Raw genomic sequence first — 23,249 nt, 5'->3', positions numbered from 1 at the left:
TTTAGTCTTATTTTTACTTTATAAAAAAACAATAAAGATTTTATAATAAAAAAGATACATGAACCACGACTTGAAGCTTTTTCTTTCTTTTTTTTAGAATTATAATAAAAATATTTTTACTTGCCAAAAATGATAAACTATCAACCAGAGTAGATTGTCTATAACAGGTTTTTTACCAAAGTGTTGATCGTGTTGATCATTTAAATGCAGTGTTTCAGAATTATTCAAAAAAGTATCTCATATTTATGAACTCTTCTTTAAAAGAACCAAGTCATAAGAGTTGTTTGTTTTGGGAATCGAGCTACACTGGTTGTATGTATGATTTTTGATTTACTAAAAATGATTGTCTGAAAGAGTTGTTTGTTTATGTGCTGTAAAATTAAAACAGACACAGAGTTAAAGATCTATCATGTGATTGTAAGAATCAAAATTGGCTTCAAATGCCTCTGGATTTTTTCATTGTCTTGGAAGCCATTCATAAACCTAGTAACTTGTCATTGCAAGTAACCTTTAATGTAATCTGGGTCATATTTACTTTTACCTTTATTTTGGTCATGGTCATACAACTTGTCCATGCAAGTTGCATGTTATTACTTGTATTTGACATTGTTTTTTGTCCCCCTGATCCTATTGGAACAGACCTGTGACCCCTTTTTGGGTCGTGACCGACCCCTTGAATCCTACAGTCTAAGCTGTCATCATTGCATGTTTGTGTATGTGGAAGTAAGATGGATCAAGTCTTGCTCACTGTGTCTCTCGACTCACAGAGCCATGATGTGATGTTTCCTGTCATCTCCTTTAATTAAAAGTCTCTCCTTGCTTTTGACATCACAAAAGTCATCTTTAATAAACCTCTGCTCTGTCCTGAGACTCCAAAAGGCGGGGCAGCAGAAAATATTCTTCTTTAAGAGGGTAACTAAAAGCATTTTTGGTGTAGAAAGCTACTAGAGTAAACAGAGCTTACAGAAGATTAGCTGCTGTTTGATGCTGGTGGAAGTGCGTCTGTGCCCTAGTTGCTCTGTTGAGTTCGTGTCTATCAAAAGAGCCACGGAGCCTCTTTTCTCCTCAGCAGATGGAGACACGTGTTCTAATTGCAGCAGAAGTGGGCTAGATCTTTCAGAGTGAACTCAGAAATGAACAAGAGTGAATAGGTCCTGCAGAGCACTTCTATGTGATCTTTTTAAACAAAAGAGCAAAATGAGCTCTCTAGTGGGATGAGGTCACATAAAAGTTATTTAATGTGATGTGTAGATATTTCATGTGTTGATTCTGTAACCCACAGACATTTAGAGTAAACATAAAGGTTCTTGATTGGCATCTGGTTCTGTGAAAAACTTAAACTTCCATGGTACCTTCCATTGCACAAAAGGTTCTTTATAGTGGAAAAGCTTCTTTAGATTTTTAAAATGTTCTTCGCACTAAGAAAAAATGATTCCTTTAAGAGCTGTTAATTGATAGGCTCTTCAAGGAACCAAAAATGGTTCTACTACAGCACCACTGCGAAACTTCGTTTTGGAAACTTTATTTTTAAGTGTGTATGGCAACCTCATGACAATCTTTGTGGATTCCTGTAATGGTTTTATATTAACAAAGTCATATTTATCATTACATATATTTTTCACTTATTTTATCAAAGTTTACTTATAATGTTAATGAATGTTTGTTGCACCAAAAACTAGTTTAATTAATTTGTTATGACCATTTTTCGGCCTTTCTATGACCTTTAGAATTAAACAGACCATTTTTTGTGCCTTTAAGACTTGTATGTAAATGCTCTATTTGCATGTGAAATGAGTTACCTCTCACGCCCCTGGACTGTTTTGTTGTGTTTTGCTCCCCATGTGTTCCGTGTGACCCAGTTTCTGTCTCCCAGTCTGATTGTTGATTTGATTCCAGGTGTGTCTCGTCTTAGTCCCTAATTGTCTGTGTGTGTATATAGAGTGTTCAGTTCCCTGTTTGTTTGTCCAGTGTCTATCGTCTATGGTGTGCTTCATCTCTGTTCCAGTCTGCCTTGTGATACCCCTGTTTGGATTAAAGAACTGTTATTTTGAAAGAATTCCTACGTCTCCTCGTTCCTCCCGTAAGCAACTGTGACATTACCGAGCTTACAGCTTACCCAGCTGTTTTTCAACTTTCGACCGTCTTGTTTGAATGAGGATGACTTTTTGACTTCATATTTATTTAAATGCTTTGTGTTGTTAAAGGGGTCATGAACAGCCTCTTTTATTATTTTGCACTATTCCTTAAGGTCCACTTCTAATGTTATGAAGCTTTTTACATAAAAAAAACAAACAAACATAATTTAGAAGTAATGGGCTATTTTTGTCTCGTTTGGCTGAATGGTGTGGCACTAACAACCTGTCCCTCAATGTGAGTAAGACAAAGGAGGTTGTGATGGACTTCAGAAGGAACTCCGGTGATCACCCCCCACTGACCATCAACAGCTCGCCTGTGGAGAGAGTCAGCAGCACTAAATTCCTGGGGGTGCACATCACAGAGGATTTCACCTGGACCATCAACACATGTCACTCTCCAAGAAGGCACAACAGCGCTTACACTTCCTCCGCCGGCTGAAAAGAGCAAGTCTCCCTCCACCCATCCTCACCACTTTCTACAGGGGCACCATTGAGAGTGTGCTGACCAGCTGCATCACTGTCTGGTACGGGAACTGTACCGCAGCAGACCGCAAGACCCTCCAGCGGACAGTGAACACAGCTGCAAAGATCATCGGTGCCCCTCTCCCCTCCATCCTGGACATTTTCCTCACACGATGCTCCAGCAAAACCAATAGTATCGTGAAGGACTCCACACATCCCTCCCACAGTCTCTTCCAGCTTCTACCATCAGGAAGACGGTACCGGAGCATCAGAGCCCGCTCTGCCAGACTGCTCAACAGCTTTTTCCCCCAGGCTGTGAGAGCCCTGAACTCAAATCACCCCGCCCCTCTCTGAAACCCCATACAAACCCCCTACCTCCTGAAACATGGACCATCTGAAACTTATGGAACTTTTTTTTTTTTGTGCAAGCAAAGTGTGCTACACACAGGTGAGTGGGCCTGTACAAACCACCTGTAGTAGCACACTCTCCTCCTCTATGTGCACTAGTCACTTTTCACACACACTGCTGTGTGTATACATCTCCCACAAAAGACTCAGTAATATACGTATGTTGACATACTCATGCACTACAAATCATCCTGCACTGTTCCCCAGCCAGCTGCTGACTCTCTTCGCACATGTACAGTATTTATCTGAAGCACTCGTATAGTTTGTATTGTTTGTATTTTTTTAGTTTATGTATAGATAAAACATTTTTTTTATATAGTATATTTATAGTCAAATCTATCAGTAGGATAGTTGTGTATAGGTTTATATTGTTTTACTTCATTGCTGTATGCCTGTATTTATGTAGCACCGTGGTCCTGTGAGGCACGACATTTCGTTCCACTGTATGCCCCCGCATGTAGCGGAATGACAATAAAGCTCAACTTGACTTGAACTTGACTTGATGTGGGTGGGTGGGGCTAAACAGGCAGTGATGTAGAAGCAGGCATTGATCTTCTGCAGAGGCAGGGTTTAGCCACACTATTGCATCATAGAGAGCCACATTCCACAACCTGTCGTTTTGTTAGACTGGCTTCAATATAAACTGTTTTTAGACTAACAAGAAGGTTTTGCGTTCTGAAACTTACAAGATGTTTTTATAGTACAACGACCTATTATATGTCAAAGGAATTTTGACGTCCCAGTTCACGACCGCTTTAATGTTAATGTTCAAAGTACAAGGGCAATTTGTCTTTGCATGATACGATCACTTTAATGTTGTGTGCACTGCTGTAACAAATCCTATAGCTCCACATGAGTGTGTACATTTACGTATTTTTATTTCTTTGAAGCTATTTTCCAAAGCAACTTACAGTGCATTCAGGGTATATATATTGTCCGTATATGTGTTTCCCCTGAGCAGGCAGTGCAGTGAAGCTTCATGAACCATGTGGTTTACTGAAATAGACTAGCAGAATACAGAATTTAATGTGTCTGCCCAAACGGCTGTAATGGATTCTGCATCTGCAACTTCTCTGCTTTTTCATTAATGTTGATGACATTTGCCTTTATTTGGGAAACAGATAGCAAGGTTGTAACCTGTTGAGTTTTACCATGATAGATTACCATACACAGTTCCATTCAGAGCTCAAAATTCTTTACTGAACCTTACTATAATTTTAGGCCATTGTATTGATAAGTTAGCTATTAGAGTTGAGCTATTCTGAGTTGAAATCAAAGTCATTCTGTCTGACTTTACAAAAAATGTTTTTGTATCGAATTGAAAGCCAGTGAATTGAATCGATTCACTGCTGACTCAAATATTCACACCCCTTGTTGATCAGGATAAAAGCCTGAGGTGATCAAAATTTAATGGGAAGAAGATCTCCTGCTTCTCACCTGCCAACTGGTGCTAGTTGCGTAAGAGGAGTTAGGCGACATACGGTAAAGGGGGAACCTTATCTGGTGTGTGTGTATCCTCTGGCATCCCTTGCCCTCATGACTCGGTGTGTAAGGTGATTCGCTTCAGACACTTACAGCTAATTGATGTGTGTGTGTGTGTGTGTGTGTGTGTGTGAGGCTGCTGTGTCATGGTCTCAGTGAAAGATGTATGCTACTGTACCAAGGTTGGGTAACATTCAGAATTGCTCTCTTTCAGTTCTTGAGTCTGAATGTGAATTTAGCTGAGACCCACATAGGATGTTGAACCGGAATGACAGGAAGAGGAATTTACTGAATTGCAATTAAAAGAAACTGAATGTAGTCACAAAGATTTCATTAGTTCGACAGTACTCTGCAAGTTATGTGTAATTTTGACTATTTGTGCGTATTGATTGCCTGTTATTTAGAATGAGGTGCAATTCTGTACTGTACTTTAATTACTGTAAAATACATTTACAGTACAGTATATATATATATATGTGTGTGTGTGTGTGTTTATGTATTTACATGTTCCTCTTTCTGGCTGTCTTTCTTCTCATATGTGTCTTTCCTTCTCTTCTTTTCTTTTCTCTCTGCTGCTGACACTAACGTCCCTCAGACTGGCACTATGAGGGTAAGACTGCTTTCTTTCCTCTACCACATCATGAGAGGCTTCTCACTTCTCTTTTCTATGACTCCACTTATTCACCCAGTAAAATCATTTAACACTGCTGCATTCATCATGTAGATGTAATCTCACGTGAATAAGATAGTATATGAATGATGTGTTGTGATGAAGGTGACGGCAGATCCGAGTCTGACTGTATTTCTCTTTTTCTGTTTCTGACACAGAGTGTAAGTTGTCACGGTCGGGTCCACCTGCCACAATTGTCACCATTGATGAGGAAAGTCCAAATGGTAAGTGTCTCTGGCCTTCTCTCCTCATGATGAATCTGAAGCATGCTGCTTCCTTGAGCAGTCTGCTCTGCTATTGATCAAAGTTTGGCAGGTGGCTTGTTATAACGTTCATTTAATTTTCCATGGTGTAATTCAGGATTTCCCAGACGGGGTTCACAAAGCTCTTGGGGTTCACTGAGATTGAGATAGAAATGTCAATGTCATATGAAATTAAATGAAAATGTACTCTACCGTTCAAAAGTTTGGGGTTGGTAAGATTTAAAAAAAAAAAAATGTTTTTGAAAAAGTCTCTTGCTCACCAAGGCTGCATTTATTTAACCAAAAAAAAAAAAAAAAATATATATATATATATATATATATATATATATATATATATATATATATATATATATATATTTTTTTTTTTATTTATTTAACAGTAAAAACAAAATATTATTACAATTTAAAACAACTGTTTTCTATTTTAATATTTTAAAATGTAATTTATTCCTGTGATGACAAAGCTGAATTTTCAGTAAAATTATCTTCAGTGTCTTCAGTGTCACATGATCCATCAGAAGTAATTCTAATATGCTGATTTGCTGCTTAAGAAACATTTCTTATTATTATCAGAGTTGGAAATGAAAAAAAAAATCTTACAATCTCTATCAATTTAATGCATCATTGTTTAATAAGCACATTATTTAAAAAATAATGGTAGTATAGGGTACAACGGGGCTAAAGGCCCACCTTAAGAAAAAATGTGCTATTCTAAAATGTATAATTGCAGAAAAAATATAGACGTTGTATTGAGCATTAATGGAGCAACAGATTTTGTGTGAAAATAAATAATTCAAATTGTTTATTTTGTTTAAAAATCTTATAAATGTATGAGGTGTCAAGAGGGGTAAAAGGCACACGGTATTGATACAAATACTTCAGCTAAAATAATGTTTTTTTTAATGTCTAAGTTAATACTTGTTCAGAACAATCACTTTAGCAAAGTTTGTACTATTTTCTGCTTATTTTGGAAAATAAAATAAAATTTTGTTCAATAAATATAGTCATTAAAATATGTTAATATAAAAATATATATTTTAAAATACAGAAACAAAATCATTTTAATAAGTAAAGCTTCTGAAAGTATTGAAGGAGATCCAATAATAATTGAATATATATTTACAGTAATAACAACACATGATATTTTATTATATGATATGATTAATATCATGTTTTTAAATATGATGGTTTCATTCTAAACATGGCGATTATCTCTAATATGGACACCCAACATAATATATGATATTTACCATCTGAATGTAACCATGTCGTGTCAACAAATGGAAAAGTCAGCCATCTATTAATTATCATGTTAATTACTGTGCGCCTTTAGCCCCAACAGCAGAGGCACTTTTTAACCCAAATACCATACTTTTACATATTCTTTTGTTATTTAAAAACTGTTGCTTTAATTATCTTAAACAAAACTGAAAATTTCATAATTCATAATTATTATAATAATTAATAAATAAGACCTATAATAAAGAAGACCTTTGTCTCAAAATATATGCATTAATTTTTAGTGATTCTAATATTCTTAAAATATTAGATCAAGAAAGCACAGAATTGACTTTGCGCTGCTGTGTGCGATCACGTCAAAGATCAGACAAATCTGCACGTGCATCTTGAAAAGCGAATGTTTTGGAAAGTGCTACACCACGTTTTTGTGCCATCTGGTGGTTTAGATGAAAATAATATCAAAGGCGCCTTTTAGTCCCGTTGTACCCTATATTTTTGGTGTGTAAAATCAGGTAAGTTACATACAAAAATGGTGTCTTAATGGTGCTTGGTGTCATTCCAGATGTGAATGATATCCAAAATCCTTTAGCATATAGAGGAGAGATGTGTTTGTGCTATTACTTTTCAAATGGATTCTTGCCTGAGAAATCATAAACCGTAAGAAAAAAAAAGAACGCCCACAATCCCAAACCCTTCACTAGTGATTATCCTGAGCTGTGACGTCAAACGCAGCAGACAGGTAACATTATAAGTCCATTTCACGCTTTTAAGAGCTTTCCAAAAAAGAAATGGGTACTGGTTAAACATCTGCGTTGAATCATTTGCAATTTAAATGTCGCTTGCAAAAAATGTATTTTTGTCACAGCTACTTTTGAATGGCCCTCAGTAGAGAAAGATGCTTTTGAATGGTGAGGTTACATCTACCAGCAGTGGCAACCTATGCTAACTTGCTCAATTGATAAAAAAGGTTAGTATAATTTATCTAATGTGACTTAAAAGTGCATTTTCAGATGTTCATTTCAGGCTCAAACTACCCTGGTGTCATTCTGCAAGCTCGACAGACAGTTACCTGTTGCTTTCTTAACTGAAAACGTGTGTGTGTGTGTGTGTGTGTGTTTGTGTGCTCTCGTCGGAGCCACAGATGGTGTTTTTGTGTTGGAGGCACGCTGGGGCCGTTTATCACATACAGTATCTGCGTGCAGGCGATGCTACACCACGTCATGCGTTTATAAAGGAGCTACTCGCCGCTGTAGTGCTCAACCGAGCGTTTGACAACACTGTCTGTTTGTTGATGTGACAGGTGTTGGCTACTCCGTGCGAGTTTACTGTCTGTTTCCTCCTTCCATCCTTTTTTTCTCTTCATTTCCCTTCTCTTTCTCTCCCTCCCTTCCCTCTGCCCATACTGTGGGTCATAGAGTTTGTTCAGCATCCGTGTGTTGACTCAGGAAAGTGCATCGAGGCAGAGGCCTGCTGGGAAATGTAGTTGAAGTAACAGGGAGCAGTTAAATGGATATTTCGCTCAGCCTGTTTATGTGTTTAAATAATTAGTTTGTTTTTAGTTTCTCGCTCTAGCAGACTGTGATGAGGCAAAACAGCCAAAAGGACCCTCTGGGCCGCTTAAGCAAAACAGGAACAAGTGTATCACTGTGTTGAGGCAGTGATTCAAAAAGCAAAAGAGACAGACACATTTACCTGCATATTATTCAGGTGATGGTAATTCTGTTTTAGTGAATATTTTATTGCAGGCCTCCTCCAGTTTGACTAAAAAAAGATGTTTACATCAGCTCAGATGTCTGGCAGTATTTCATTATGCACAAAGGCTCAACAGTAAGGATTCAGTGCAGGTTTCTTCTTGCCCTGCCAATGTTTTCATTGGTTCCAACACATTTTTTTTAATGAATTTAAAAGTTGTATTTTTTATGTTGTATGTTTTATTGTTTTACCTTAAAATAACTTTTATGTTTATTATTTAATATTTATTATTATTTATTTAATCCAAAAGTCTGTTATTTGGGATGATAATTTTTATGCAGTTACTTTTATTCAGCAAAAATAAATTTGATCTAAAGTGACAGTAAGACATTTACATTGTATAAAAAAAACAATATTTCATATAAATCTATCTATCTATCTATCTATCTAAAATTGTTTGATCCCCTGCTGATTTTGTACGTTTGCCCACTGACAAAGAAATGATCAGTCTATCATTTTAATGGTAGGTTTATTTGAACAGCGAGAGACAGAATAGCAACAAAAAATCCAGAAAAAAGCATTTAAAAACAGTTATAAATTGATTTGCATTTTAATGAGTCAAATAAGCATTTGATCCCCTATCAATCATTAAGATTTCTGGTTCCCAGGTGTCTTTTATACAGGTAATGAGCTGAGATTAGGAGCACTCTCTTAAAGGGAGTGCTCCTAATCTCAGTTTGTTACCTGTATAAAAGACAACCTGTCCACAGAAGCAATCAATCAATCAGATTCTAAACTCTCCACCATGGCCAAGACCAAAGAGCTGTCCAAGGATGTCAGGGACAAGATTGTAGACCTACACAAGGCCATTGCCAAGCAGCTTGGTGAGAAGGTGACAACAGTTGGTGTGATTTATGCAAATGGAAGAAACATAAAATAACTGTCAATCTTGTAAGATCTCACCTCATGGAGTTACAATGATCATGAGAACGGTGAGGAATCAGCCCAAAACTACACGGGAGGATCTTGTCAATGATCTCAAGGCAGCTGGGACCATAGTCACCAAGAAAACAACTGAAAACACACTACGCCGTGAAGGACTGAAATCCTGCAGTGCCCGCAAGGTCCCCCTGATCAAGAAAGCACATGTACAGGCCTGTTTGAAGTTTGCCAAAGATTCAGAGGAGAACTGGGTGAAAGTGTTGAGGTCAGATGAGACCAAAATCCAGCTCTTTGGCATCATCTCAATTCACTGTGTTTGGAGGAGGAGGAATGCTGCCTATGACCCCAAGAACACCATCCCCACTGTCAAACATGGAGGTGGAAACATTATGCTTTGGGGGTGTTTTTCTGCTAAGGGGACAGGACAACTGCACCACATCAAAGGGACAATGGACGGGGCCATGTACCGTCAGGGCCAGGGCATTGAAGCCAGCCAGGGCATTGAAAATGGGTCAGCATGACAATGACCGAAAACACATGGCCAAGGCAACAAAAGGAGTGGCTCGAGAAGAAGCACATTAAGGTCCTGGAGTGGCCTAGCCAGTCTTCAGACCTTAATCCCATAGAAAATCTGTGGAGGGAGCTTAAGGTTCGAGTTGCCAAACGTCAGCCTCGAAACCTTAATGACTGGGAGAGGATCTGCAAAGAGGAGTGGGACAAAATCCCTCCTGAGATGTGTGCAAACCTGGTGGCCAACTACAAGAAATGTCTGACCTCTGTGACTGCCAACATGGGTTTTGCCACCAAGTACTAGGTCATGTTTTGCGAAGGGATCAAATATTTATTTGACTCATTAAAATACAAATCAATTTATAACTTTTTTTAAATGTGTTTTTCTGGATTTTTTGTTGTTGTTGTTGTTGCTATTCTGTCTCTCACTGTTATAGACTGATCATTTCTTTGTCAGTGGGCAAACGTACAAAATCAGCAGGGGATCAAATATTTTTTTTCCCAACTGTATATATATATATATATGAAGAGTTCAGATGCAAAAACCTCTAAATGCCATCTGAAATTTTCTTCTAAAATGAGCATTTTCAATATATATATATATCGGTATGTATATATATATATGAAGAGTTCAGATGCAAAAGCCTCTAAGTGCCATCTGAAACTTTCATCTAAAATGAGCATTTTCAATATATATATATATATGAAGAGTTCAGATGCAAAACCTCTAAATGCCATCTGAAATTTTCTTCTAAAATGAGCATTTTCAATATATATATATATGAAGAGTTCAGATGGCATAAGCTTTGCATCTGAACTCTTCATATATACATATATGTATATATATGAAGAGTTCAGATGCAAAAGCCTCTAAGTGCCATCTGAAACTTTCATCTAAAATGAGCATTTTCAATATATATATATATATATATATATATATATCGGTATGTATATATATATATTGTTAGTAACAAATAGATATAGGTGGTAAGAAAGAAAGAAAGCAATAATAGCTGGATATTATACCAGTATTATTAAGGAAGTCATTATCAACCTATTCATATTGATGTTACCAAGGCTATATGTCATTATCGCAATTTTGATAAAAACCTGTTTCTTAGTCAGTATACTTTTACCCAAATTTACAACCAAATGTCAAATCCTTGTTGTTTAATTTTTAATCCATATTGTTAAGTCCTTTTAGATGTATTTTTAAACTGAAATCACATCCAATTAATGTTGTACATGGCATAAAAGTTTTTTTTTTTTTTTTTAAGTACTTGTTTTGATACATGTTAAATTTAGTCTCCATACTTACAAAGATTTGATGATGTGTGGTAGAGGAGAAGAAGCCAATGAGTTCATGCTTAGACTGTAGCTTAAAGCCTGATATACTCAAAACAAAGATTTCTTGTTTTAGTTGTTTTGGCTTATTCTGGAAAGAAGATGGAGCTGCTAGTTAAAGACTGACTATATGGGCGAGGGAGACAGAGAGAAATTGCTTGTGGGAGGAAAAAGGAAAAGAGTCAGTATGAGATTATATAAGCACTTGACATTTTGGATCAATTCGAATGCACTGAGAACTCCACAGTCTGTGTTCTTCTGTATATGAGAGATACTTAAATAGATCCTGTATCAGAGACGATCCACTTCATTAAAGGCCTCTGTATGTTTGGACTGATATCAGAGCACAATTGCTGTGGTAATACATTTGGCCTGAGCTTCTGGGTGTACTTTGATCCCAGCATCATAGACGTTATATCTGGTCATCAAAAGTGACCTATTTTAAATATATCTCAAGGCATATGAAATATTAGAGCCCATGTGACCCCAGGGTCCTTCAGCTCTGTGTGGCAAGGATTTCAGTTTGGGCTCAGCTCAGCTCAGAATTGCTTTACTGGTCGATTTAAGTTTAGATCAGGGTTTGACTATTATCAGTGCAAAAGCATAAATAATTTCCCTTTTGCTGGGAAAACACTTTGGACAAAACAAAGCGTGCATATAAACTACAGTATGTATAACAGTTGATTTGAGATAGTCAGCAACCACATAGCAACAAAATAAAAACATTTAGAAACTGGTCATTCTGTGCAGTCATGTACAGGTCTCAATAATTGGATAAAGTGTTATTTTTTAAGTTAAAAATGATCAATTCTATTAGCTATAGTTTTCACAGTCAAGTGAACATTTTGAAAGTGAATTTTACTTTTTGGTTTGAGTGAATGTTGTCATGTTTGTAATGTTCTTTGATGCCTTTTTTTGTCTAATTAACTAGATGTTTTTGAATATGTGTTTTCTTTTGAGTTTTTAAAAAAAGGCATTTCCATAGTTCAACAGGAAGTGACATCATTTTGGAAGGAAATCAGTAGTACAAACACTAGTGAATATTAGCAGTGGATTTGATTAATTCTCTTGTTGCATTTGTTGGTTGTCCTAGTCTAAAACATTTTATCCTGTTTCATAAAATTACTTAAATCAGTATGGTTAAAAAATTCAACTGAGTGGAGATTAATAAAGAGATGATGTTCAGGTTGTGTTTAGTTTACCAGCTTTTTAGTGTGTAAAGCTCCATGATGTATTTAGATGCTGGATACAGGAAGGGAAAATATTTTTTTACTGGACTTGGATGAAAGAAGTGATGTTCTCAACAAGAAGATTTTCTGTTGGACTTTTCTTGAGTGCTTTGAAATTATCGGTTCATGTGATTTAGCTGGATATCCCTAGAAACTAGTCTGTGCTGTTAATTACTACTGTAGCAGGGACTACTTTCGAATATGTTGTATCCAAACTTTGTGCAACATGTTTTGGTTTTCTCCCAATAATAAGTACTCCACAAATAGAAGAAATAGATCTCTTTATATACAGCTTTATTTTTTTGTATTTATTTTTTAAAATATAATATAATATAATAATAATTTTATGTTATCTTTTGGAAGTTTCCTGCACCCCCAAAGAGAAGCACTTTTATAGAAGATGCAGCAGTGTTGGGTTGGTAGTGTTTGTAGGGATATTGTGAAATAGTGATGGCACATCGTCCTGGGAGGCACTTGTTTAGTATCAGAGTTTTGAGTACTATGGGACTACATCAAAGCCACGTTCACATATGGAGCCTGTTACAGTGACATAAAATCAACTTTTTCCAGTAAAGAAACCACACATGCTATTTACACAAATTGTACTGCTACTCACAGGCTTGCACCAAAAGATGAAAACTCTCTAGAAATTACATTTTATCAGCTGTGCCACAATTGTTATTTTGAAAGAATATCGAGGCACAGTTTAGTAGGAGGGGAAAGCACAATGTCCACATGTGCACAATGTGCAGTGGCGAATGATTGCTGTGAAATAATTGAATCACCTTGGTTACAATTTTGATTACAATATATAACTTTTTTGGCCAGCAATATTTTGTGTGATATCAGATGTGTCACTATGACAGCCTCAGGCTCTGCAGACAACAACAAAAAAAGACTTCAAGGCAGAATTGTCTAGTGGATCAGAACACCCTGCCTGTTGGGTTTGGTGGACGGGAGTTTGAAGACAGTGGCAGTCAAATTCAGTTGCAGATGTTAGTTAACATCACTTACAGACCAAACATTGGATAATTGATTCTGTTTACACATTACTTTCAAGTGAAACAATGTTTTTAAATTTACACCAAAGTGTGTGACAACACTTTAAAAAGTCTGTCTCATTTCTCATTGAAGTGGAGGAGCAGATGTGTAGTGGTCTCATTGAGATCTGCCATCTTGACCTCTAGTGAACTCTATTTGGATGGTTATTTCAATATGTGGGAGTGGGATTTGGGTAGCAGGGTCAGTGTGCTTGAGCTTAGTATTTTAAAACATGCTCTATTTGAGGAATGTGTTCTGGAGCTCAGCGTAAGCTCTGTCTATATATAGTGGTGAGATGATACTCTTAGTAAGTCTTGCTCATCCTCATTATTTGTTTGCATTGCATCAGCAGTGTTTAGTTCTAGCTCATATTTGCATATGTATGTCATCATACTATGAAAATTAAGTGTTCACGGTGCTGGAGAATTTATGTTTTGTGGTGCTTAAAGAATCTGTTTATTTGATTCATTTGAAATCCAGTGTCTTCTAGATTATTTGTGCTGCCCTTCTGTTGTTGTTTTTATTATTCTTCCTTGCTTTGAACAGCTATCATGTTTGATCCCTATGATGAACACTCACCAAACTTTACATGCAAGAAGAGTCTGTGGCTAATTGCATTTTGTGTAATTTTGGGATGGACGGAATGTATGGTTGCCTAGCAACTAGTGGTTAAATTAGCAATATTGAAAGCATCAGCCATGTTACCTGTTTGAGCTAGAGATTTGAAATTTCACATGAGAGTTTCTCTCTTCATAGTGAACAAATTTACCAGGGCAAATTCTGGTATATAAAAGTAATTTACAATATTTTAATCAGTCGATTTTGAATGCAGCTGCGAGTTTTATTTATAGAATAAATAATTGCATATTTAAAATTTTGAGGAAATGTTTACTTATTTTTGCATTTTAGGACATTAAATGTGATTAGGCCTTGTATCAACATATCTTTTTTACTCTTTGAACATTTATTGTTGCATATTATCTTATTTTGCATGCTATTCTTTATTTCAATGGAATTTTCTTGTATTCCATTCCAACCACAGCCTTAATCTGTTTCTGGTTTTATGCCTGTCTCTCTGTCAGCACTGCTAATGCGAATTGATGGTGAATATTCGTTCAGCTTCATCTCTGTGAACTGCAGACCTGCATTAGTATCCAAATGCTGTTTCTGGTCATTGGGAAGCTGTGTGCGTCAGCTGGATGTTCACTGTTGTTCACTGCTGCCTACACACCCATTAGGGGATATTTGTAGTTCACTTCACTTGGTGATATTTGTTTGTTTGGAATGCCCTGCAAAACACAGTTATAACACATTCAAGTGTGTTTATATCAAAATATATTTAAATTAATATATAGATTATAGAATCAGTACTGGAACCTCTTAAAATTAATTATAAAGATAGTAATGTTTAATATGAAAGTAAATATGATTTGGTTGGGAGTTTTGCAGTGCCATGCAAGACTGAGCATGCACTTTATATGATTTTGAATCGCGCTTAAAATCAACATGAAATCAAAATTGATCCTATTTACAGTATGATGTTAGAGTGATTCATTGGTGCACATTATTGCAAATAATAAATGTCTTTATAATCTTCAATCAAAATATATTAATTTGCTCCACCTCAGAGATGACTGTCCATGACCGCTGCTCAAGTTATAGATAATGTTAGTCAATATGGCTATTTAGGTGTTTTTTTTAGTTTTTTAGTTTTTTTAATTTGTTTATTTATTTAACCAGAAAAGACTCTCTGAAATTAAAAATGTCTTTCACGCAGTAGCGGCTCCTGACCATAAATTTAGGTGGGGCAGATTATTTTGTAAACTTTATATTCTAATTTCTGAACACAAAACTTTGTCAGAGATGTCCTTGCGTTATCCTGTGGGTGGCATGCTGATGTTGATTGACAGGCTCGAAGTAATGTTACACGCATAAAATGCTGTATAATAATAATTGCCTTAATATAGTATTTATCACCTCCAAATGTTGATTTAGAATGTTGTGGAACAATTCGGGTGAGGAAAGAAGATCAGGTCTATTCTCAGAATAAACAAAATAAACACAACAGAACCATATAAAGGCTATTCATGTGAGCACATTTAAACTAAATGATTTAACTTATAGCCTACTTTGTTAACTTTATCCACTACTCCACATAGAAAAAAAACAAAAAACAGACATGCCAACTAGTTACTGACCTGATGCAGAAACATAGCTGATTGATATCGTCTTGGTAGAGTAAGGTTCACGTAAGGTAACATTAACATGAAAATAGAGTGGGGGAACTATGATGTCACTTTGTATGCGGATCGGCTGTTAGCATGAAACTGGTTCCTCGACAAAAAGCTAATGGGATTTTTCCATAGGCTTTTGGATTATCGCAAAAAATAATATCTGTGTTCAACCATAGTTAATGAAACTTACACGTTTTGTCCATCAAGATAATCTTCACAAAATAATATAACTTTTATGAATTTTGAAGCATAAATACAAGCGCCAGAACTTAAAAGCTAAACTTAGGCTGTAAACGAACTACAGCACCACGGTCACTCGCCTTCAACGTCACCACCAGACCGCTTATTATCAAACTTATTTTTAACATGTTCAGTGAAAAGGATTTACTCTGTATATGAATTTTAATCCACGCTACATGAACCTTTTCATATAAACTCGAATAAATACAAAACTAGAGCCAAACTAAAACTGAAATGAGACATTAGTAATAAATAGTATAGTGAATAAATGAAATAATCATAAGTAAAGGACATATAAGCGCGTAATTCTATACATTTCGAAATAAGGTGCATTAAAAGTCAATAAATCCTTGATTAATATGAATAGTTTAATTAAAAAAGGTGTATCCACGTACTATTCAATAAACTTCTAGTGCATTTAATCTATTAAATAACAGCAGAGTGAGCGAGATTTTTGGATATGGTAAGATTAAACTTATTTTAGTGTTAAATGTTATTTTATCCTTGCTTCTTGGAAATCCTCAATCTATATGCTTTCTAACAGCTTCATGCGGCCGTAAACATTTAATTTTAACGTGGCTTTAAGCACTATGCATAATTAAATTTTCACTTTAACCATGTAAAGCCGGTTAATGTGGTGTTTGTAATAATCATAATATGAGTTTACCTTATGGTCCGAGCCCAGAGTCTCTGTATCAGTAGGAAAGCGATAAAACGAGCTTCTTCCATCCGAAGACTTGTGTTGCGTTACGGGGCAAAGCAAAAAAACATTTTCAAACAACAATATAAAATGCGGGAAACTATTAATTGGTTATTCTACAATTAATTGTATTACAAATTATACTACGATTGGAAAATACTATAAATTGATAACCCGTTTGGCGTGATGAATGTCTCCGACAGCGCCTGTAGTCCCATTTAGCAACTTGTTAGCAACTGTCTTTTTTAAGAAACGTAACAGTTTTAAAAAATCATGAGTGTGGTGTAACTGGTGTGTTTTATGTCGTAGAATAAAACGTGAAAGTATCTTGAGCCTGTGTGAACCACGGACCTTATTTAAGGGATTTAACCAAAATCCCATTCAAAAAACCCATTGACTCTGGGACGATGGAACCGGAAGTGCTAAAATGCTAACTCGCTTCCGGGTTTTTGCCTACAAAGTGGCATCATAGTTCCACCACTCTATAAGCGGGGCAGTCTCAAATCTGCCCCATTGGCTGTCAATTAGAGAGCGCTGCAGTTCCCCTTTTCACCACAGATTTATGTTGCAAAATTGTGGGGCGCAGTTGAGCTCGGGAGGTCTTACTTAGTATAGTGTATGCATGCCTGCTAAAGCCATGCACGGGATTTTAATATATACTACTTACTTTACGACTTAAAATAGTATAGAAAATCCGAATAATATTTTTTGCAGAATGCTGAACACATTTACAATTTGTTATTGATTCTGTTTATATTGAGGTCTATGTTTTGAATTAATATTTTGATGGGGCTCTGCCTCACCTGCCCATATAGACGAGCCGCACCTGCTTTCACGGGAGTATCCTGGCCAAAATGGGCAGCAATACAGTCAGTTTCATCATAGATTTACACAACACAAACAAACTAAAAACACTTAAAACAATTACATATCATTGAGTCATCTTCTATTTGCCGAATAACTGTTTTAAAATGATCCAAAGACAGCAAATTTTGTAATTTCAATTTCGATTGAAGAAGATTCCAGTCAGTCGGATCTGCATACATAAAAGCCTTCTTACCTAGTTCAGATCGAACAAAAGGAACAGAGAGAGTATAACAATTTTGTGAACGAAGGAAATATTTCTCAACAATTTTCTGTTGTATAAGGCAGCAAACATATGAAGGCAACATCCCCAGGATGGCTTTATAAATAATTAAAAGCAATGTCTCATTTGGTTCATCTCCTTTTAGGTACTACATGTAAATGTCCAATTTTCATGATCCAGTTTGTTCCTGGTTGATAAAAATGACAACCCAAACTTGGGTTTAATATCATGTTTAATTTAGAAATAAGCTACATTGCAGAATTAATTAAAAAGCCATAAAAAAATAATTTCAAAACTTGATTTGAATGCAAATCAGTTACAGATTTACATTTACATGTATGTATTTGGTGGATGCTTTTAGTGACTTACTGTACATTCCATTCAAGGTGCACATTTATAGTTTTTGTTTTCCCTGGGAATCAAACACATGACTTTGGTGCTGCTAGTGCCCTGCTGTACAGTTTGAGGAAAGCAGCAAATTACTAATCCCGATTGGCTCTTATGGTCTGTTATTAAAGCTAAAGTTCTCTCATTTGCTTGCTAACTTCTGTGTCTGTGTACTTTTTAGTGGTATTGTGTGTTCAGTGGGATTTTAAGACCAAAGTGAAGTTTTAGTGAAAGTGAACACTTTTACAGCCACTTTTTGTAAGAGACAGTCTAAATTTCTCCTCTGTGTGTGTGTGTGTGTGTCTTCAGTGGCCCCTGCCAGGTCCTGGATGAAGGCCTGATTGATATCTCTCTGCTGGCAGGACAACATCTCTCTCCTCCTGCTCTGTTGTTATTTCCGTTCCTCTTTAGTCTCACAAGTTTATTTCAGGAGTTCTGGATTCTTGAATCTCTCTTTATGTTACAAAGGAAACCCGATCTCACTTCTGAACAAATCACATCTAAATATATAAGCGACACTGTATTTGCATCTGTATCTGTGTATTTTTTATTAGGTATGAACAGATTTAGATATTTTGCCTGATGCAGGTATTATGAATCTATTAATAGCTATTTTGTTTGTTGTTGTTTTTAGTTCATACTAAATGTCCAATATAAAATGCAATCCAAGGCAATTTTAAACTAATGTAATCTGAAGTTGAATATTGATATGATATAAAATTGAAGATAACTTTTTCTATTTGAATATGTTTAAAAATGTAATTTATTCCTGTGATGGCAAAGTATTCCATTTAGCCACATAATAAGCCTTAATGTGATTTATGATATTATCTGAATGAAATATGGGCCTTATCACACAAATGATAATTTAAGTCATTCTAATACTGGCCGATAACAATTTAGTCACTGATATGTAATGCATTCCTCGTTGAAGACAGCAATTGTTTTTCCCGGGTCTCCTCCTCAGTGAGCGGTAGATATTGGCTTGTGCTGTAGATCTTTACTTTCATTAAAGTGTCTCGGGTCTGACTGATTCGTCCCGTCCTCTCTAATCATCCTCTTATTAGACCTGCACAACCTCCCAAAATTAAAAACGTCTCCCGAAAACAAATGAAAAACAAGCTCCACTCAATCACACTGAGATAACTCCATCCATCTGCTGATTGAGTAGCTACTTATTGGGCTTGTAAAAATCATTCATGTTTATGGTTGTGTTCCAGAATCTAGTGAGCTGCCTATGTAGGTATCATGGCTTCCTCAACGCCAATGCTGTTCCTGAATGTAGGCAACATAATTATGATGACTTCTAAGATACCCTAAGAAGACAGCATTACATGTGCCCTTCATGGAAAAGGAAATATAGGAAAAATAATAATTAAATAAATAATTAAATATGTATTATTTTTATAACATTATCTGTACTGTGTTTTGTATACACTACAGGCCAAATGTTTTTAATAATTACAATTTTATAATGTTTTTGAACATTTTTGTATGCTCACAAAGACTGGATTTATTTGATACAGTAAAAACAATAATATTGTGAAATATTATTACAATCTAATAGAACTGTTTTCTTTTTTGGAATATATTTTAAAATGTTAAAGCTGAATTTTATGCATCATTAATCCAGTCTTCAGTGTCACATGATCCTTCAGAAATCATTCTAATATACTGATTTGTTGCTCAGTTATTATCATCATTGATGCTAAATTATTAATTAATAATGTTTCTTGTTTTATTAATGTTGAAAACATTTTTGCGGCTTGATATTTTTATGGAAACCGTAATATATATATATGTTTTTATTTTAATAGAAAAGGATGAATAGAAATATGAATAGAAAATTCAAAAGAACAGCATTTATTCCATTTTTTTAATATTGCAAATGTCTTTACTGAAATTTAAATACATCCAAGTGTTAATTTATTTTCCTTTTACTTAAACCAAACTTTTGAATGGTAGTGTATCATGCTGTGTATCATGCTTTTAACAAAAATATTAAGCCACATTGTTTTCAACATTGATAGCAATACGGGGTTTTTAACACCAAATTAGCATTTTAGAATGATCTGAGTAATGAGACACTGAAGACTAGAGTAATAATTCTAAACATTCAACAGGAATAAATTATATTCTAGAAATAGAAAAACTGTTATTTTAAATTGTAATGATATATCACAATATTACTGTTTTATATGCATTTTTAAAATATGTTGAAATCATTTTGAGTCAGGTCATAGTTGCTGCTAATGAACTTTTTCCAAATCAGTTACTTTCCATCTTAGTTAGCTGCCTATATAGGCATTAGGCAGCAAGGCAGTTCACTAGGTTTTGGAACAGAGACATTGTCGACTTAAAGGGATAGTTCACCCCAAAATTAAAATTTGATGTTTATCTGCTTACCCCCTGGGCATCCAAGATGTAGGTGATTTTGTTTCTTCAGTAGAACACAAACGAAGATTTTTAACTCAAACCGTTGCAGTCTGTCAGTCCTACAGCATACATTGCCTGTATCAGAGGTAAAAAAAATATATAAATACTGTTCAGTTTCTCGCACAAACCGATTGTTTCGTGTCTTAGGACATCAATGTATCGTCACGAGCCACAAGGTTTAATTTGGATTTGTGTGTGCATGTTTTTTTTTTTCTCCCAAAGATTGTGTGCCCATTGACTGGCATTATAGGACTAACAAACTGCAACGGTTTGAGTTAAAAATCTTCGTTTGTGTTCTACTGAAGAAACAAAGTCACCTACATCTTGGATGCCCTGGGGGTAAGCAGATAAACATCAAATTATCATTTTTGGGTGAACTATCCCTTTAATATCCCAAGGCAAACTACAGTACATCAATCTATCTGGGCTTCAGAAGGCGTCATGTTTCGCTGCTTTTCTTGCACTTGTTGACCGCGGCTTTCCTCACAGACGCTCACCTAAATCCATCACACGCAGTCTATTCTGCTTTCGCAATTTTGTCTTCTTCTCTGGATGGATGGTGTGACTCTGACATTTAGCTGATAATTGGAAGCAGGATGACTTTAACCAAATCATGATGTGAAAGCCACACGGAGGCTGGAACATGAGTCCACACAGCTGTTCACGGCAGCTTGGCAGCGTTTTACACTCGTGAAAACAGCCATTAACATCTTATCCACAAATCGCACTTTTGTGTAATTCCGAAGGTGAAATCTCATCATGTTGAGTTCAAGATGTTGATGCTTGCAGTTCTGAGGAGGAAACTCTTCCAGGAGCTTCAAGGGAAAAGTCTGTTCCTGCGGTCTGATTATTCATACACACACTGTGTTATGGTAATGACAGTAATCAGTCTCTCTTATTAATAGGTCAGTGTGACAGCGGGGGTCAGGTTTTCTAATGTCACATGACAGAGGATACACAACAAAGCGACCAAGACCTTTCACAAAAATCTCTCTGTAACTGTTTCCCCCCTCAGGTGACTTTATTTCATTACAAAATAGGTTTCATCCTAATACTAATTGAATACTAATTGAATGAGGCATGAAAACATGTTAGATTGTAGTTTACCCCCCAAAATCAAAAGAAAAAAAATAAGAAATTGTATTTTTCACAAAGAAAAAAAATTAAGCCATTTGGATTGTCATTTTCATTTATTTTCATGATGTTTATATACATTTTCCCATCTTAGTATAATAATTACATATATTATATTATATATATATATATATATATATATATATATATATATATATATATATATATATATATATACACACACACACATATACATGTATATATTTAAGAAATATATCTTATATATATATATATATATATATATATACTAGTGCTGTCAAGCGATTAATCGTGATTAATCGCATCCAAAATAAAGTATTTGTTTACATAATATATGTATGGGTATTGTGTATATTTATTATGCATATATAAATACACACACATGCATGTATATATTTCAGAAAATTTATTTTTATATATTAAATATATTTATTTATATTATAAATTATATGAATATAGACATGTAAATACATGTAAATATTTTCAAAATATATACTGTATGTGTGTGTATTTATATATGCATAATGAATATATACAGAACACACACATATATTACATAAACAAAAACTTTTATTTTGGATGCGATTAATCGCGGTTAATCGTTTGACAGCACTAATACACACACACACACAGTGGCGCAAATAAGGGGTATGCAGTGTATGCAGTGCCAACCTGATCTCAGAATTCTGTGTAATGACCACGGACTTAATTAACCCCCGAATCTGTGGTGGCATCACGGAATCGCCGAAAATTCCGTGATGGGCTCACAGAAGGCATCAGCCGTGGTCCATGCACAGATTCACTGGTTCAACACCAGCGCTGCATCGGACCACGTAAAAAGAGTGACTCCGATGCAGTTATATTTTGTATATAAATTTACACTTTCACTGGAGTACCTGACCCCACCCCTACCCTAAACCTACCCAGTTCTGAACAATAATAATGACGATAAATTTCCCAGTATCGCGTCGGCATATTGATGATAAGGTTTTCCTATTTAAAGTGTTGAACCAGTGGATCCGTGCGTGGAGCACGGCTGATGCCTGTCACTGACTTACATTGGTATCACTTCTGTGAGCCCATCACGGAATATTCGGCGATTCCGTGATGCCACCACAGATTCGGGGGTTAATTAAGTCCGTGGTCATTACACAGAATTCTGTGAGATCATGTTGGCAGTGCATAGGGGCGCCACACATAGGAGGGTGCCATTTTGCCAAAATCATTCTGTGAAAATCTTCTATAGTAATAAAACGTAATAAATAATCAAAAGCTTAGCTATTAAAAATGATTAATGCAACATTTTTATTTAACAGTTTTTAGCATTTTAATGAGTTAAAAAATGTATTTATTAATCATAACATTCATTTTAATAGTATTTGTTTTTCTACCAGGTGAAATCTTGGCAGAAATCTTCCACTTAGCATGGCAAATTTTCCATGAATTATAGTAAAAATGAAAGAAAAAAAAAATGCAGATGTTCTTTAAAATAAATTTTATTATATAAAAATGTGCAAGAATATGAATAACTTTTAGGCAAATAAATAATATTATATTATATAGTGAGCAATATTATATGTGTTTGAAAAAAAAAAAAGAATAAAAAAAAATGTGTTCTACTGTCTGGGGTCTACC

The 23,249-nt window shown here is 35.4% G+C and overlaps 1 protein-coding gene across 1 annotated transcript in view; it reads left to right on the top strand.

Annotated features, from left to right (window-relative positions):
• The window catches only part of pcdh15a (protocadherin-related 15a), a 231,551-nt gene that overhangs the window by 55,681 nt on the left and 152,621 nt on the right, over positions 1 to 23,249 (top strand). Inside the window, exons 4-5 of the mRNA XM_058796177.1 lie at positions 5,083 to 5,097; positions 5,316 to 5,381. Coding sequence (XP_058652160.1) covers positions 5,083 to 5,097; positions 5,316 to 5,381 — 81 coding nt within the window. The remainder of the gene's footprint in view (positions 1 to 5,082; positions 5,098 to 5,315; positions 5,382 to 23,249) is intronic.

The sequence above is a fragment of the Onychostoma macrolepis genome, chromosome 13 (genome assembly GCF_012432095.1).
Source record: "Onychostoma macrolepis isolate SWU-2019 chromosome 13, ASM1243209v1, whole genome shotgun sequence".
NCBI classification, from domain to species: domain Eukaryota; kingdom Metazoa; phylum Chordata; class Actinopteri; order Cypriniformes; family Cyprinidae; genus Onychostoma; species Onychostoma macrolepis.
This window is presented reverse-complemented; position numbering and strand designations above follow the sequence as displayed.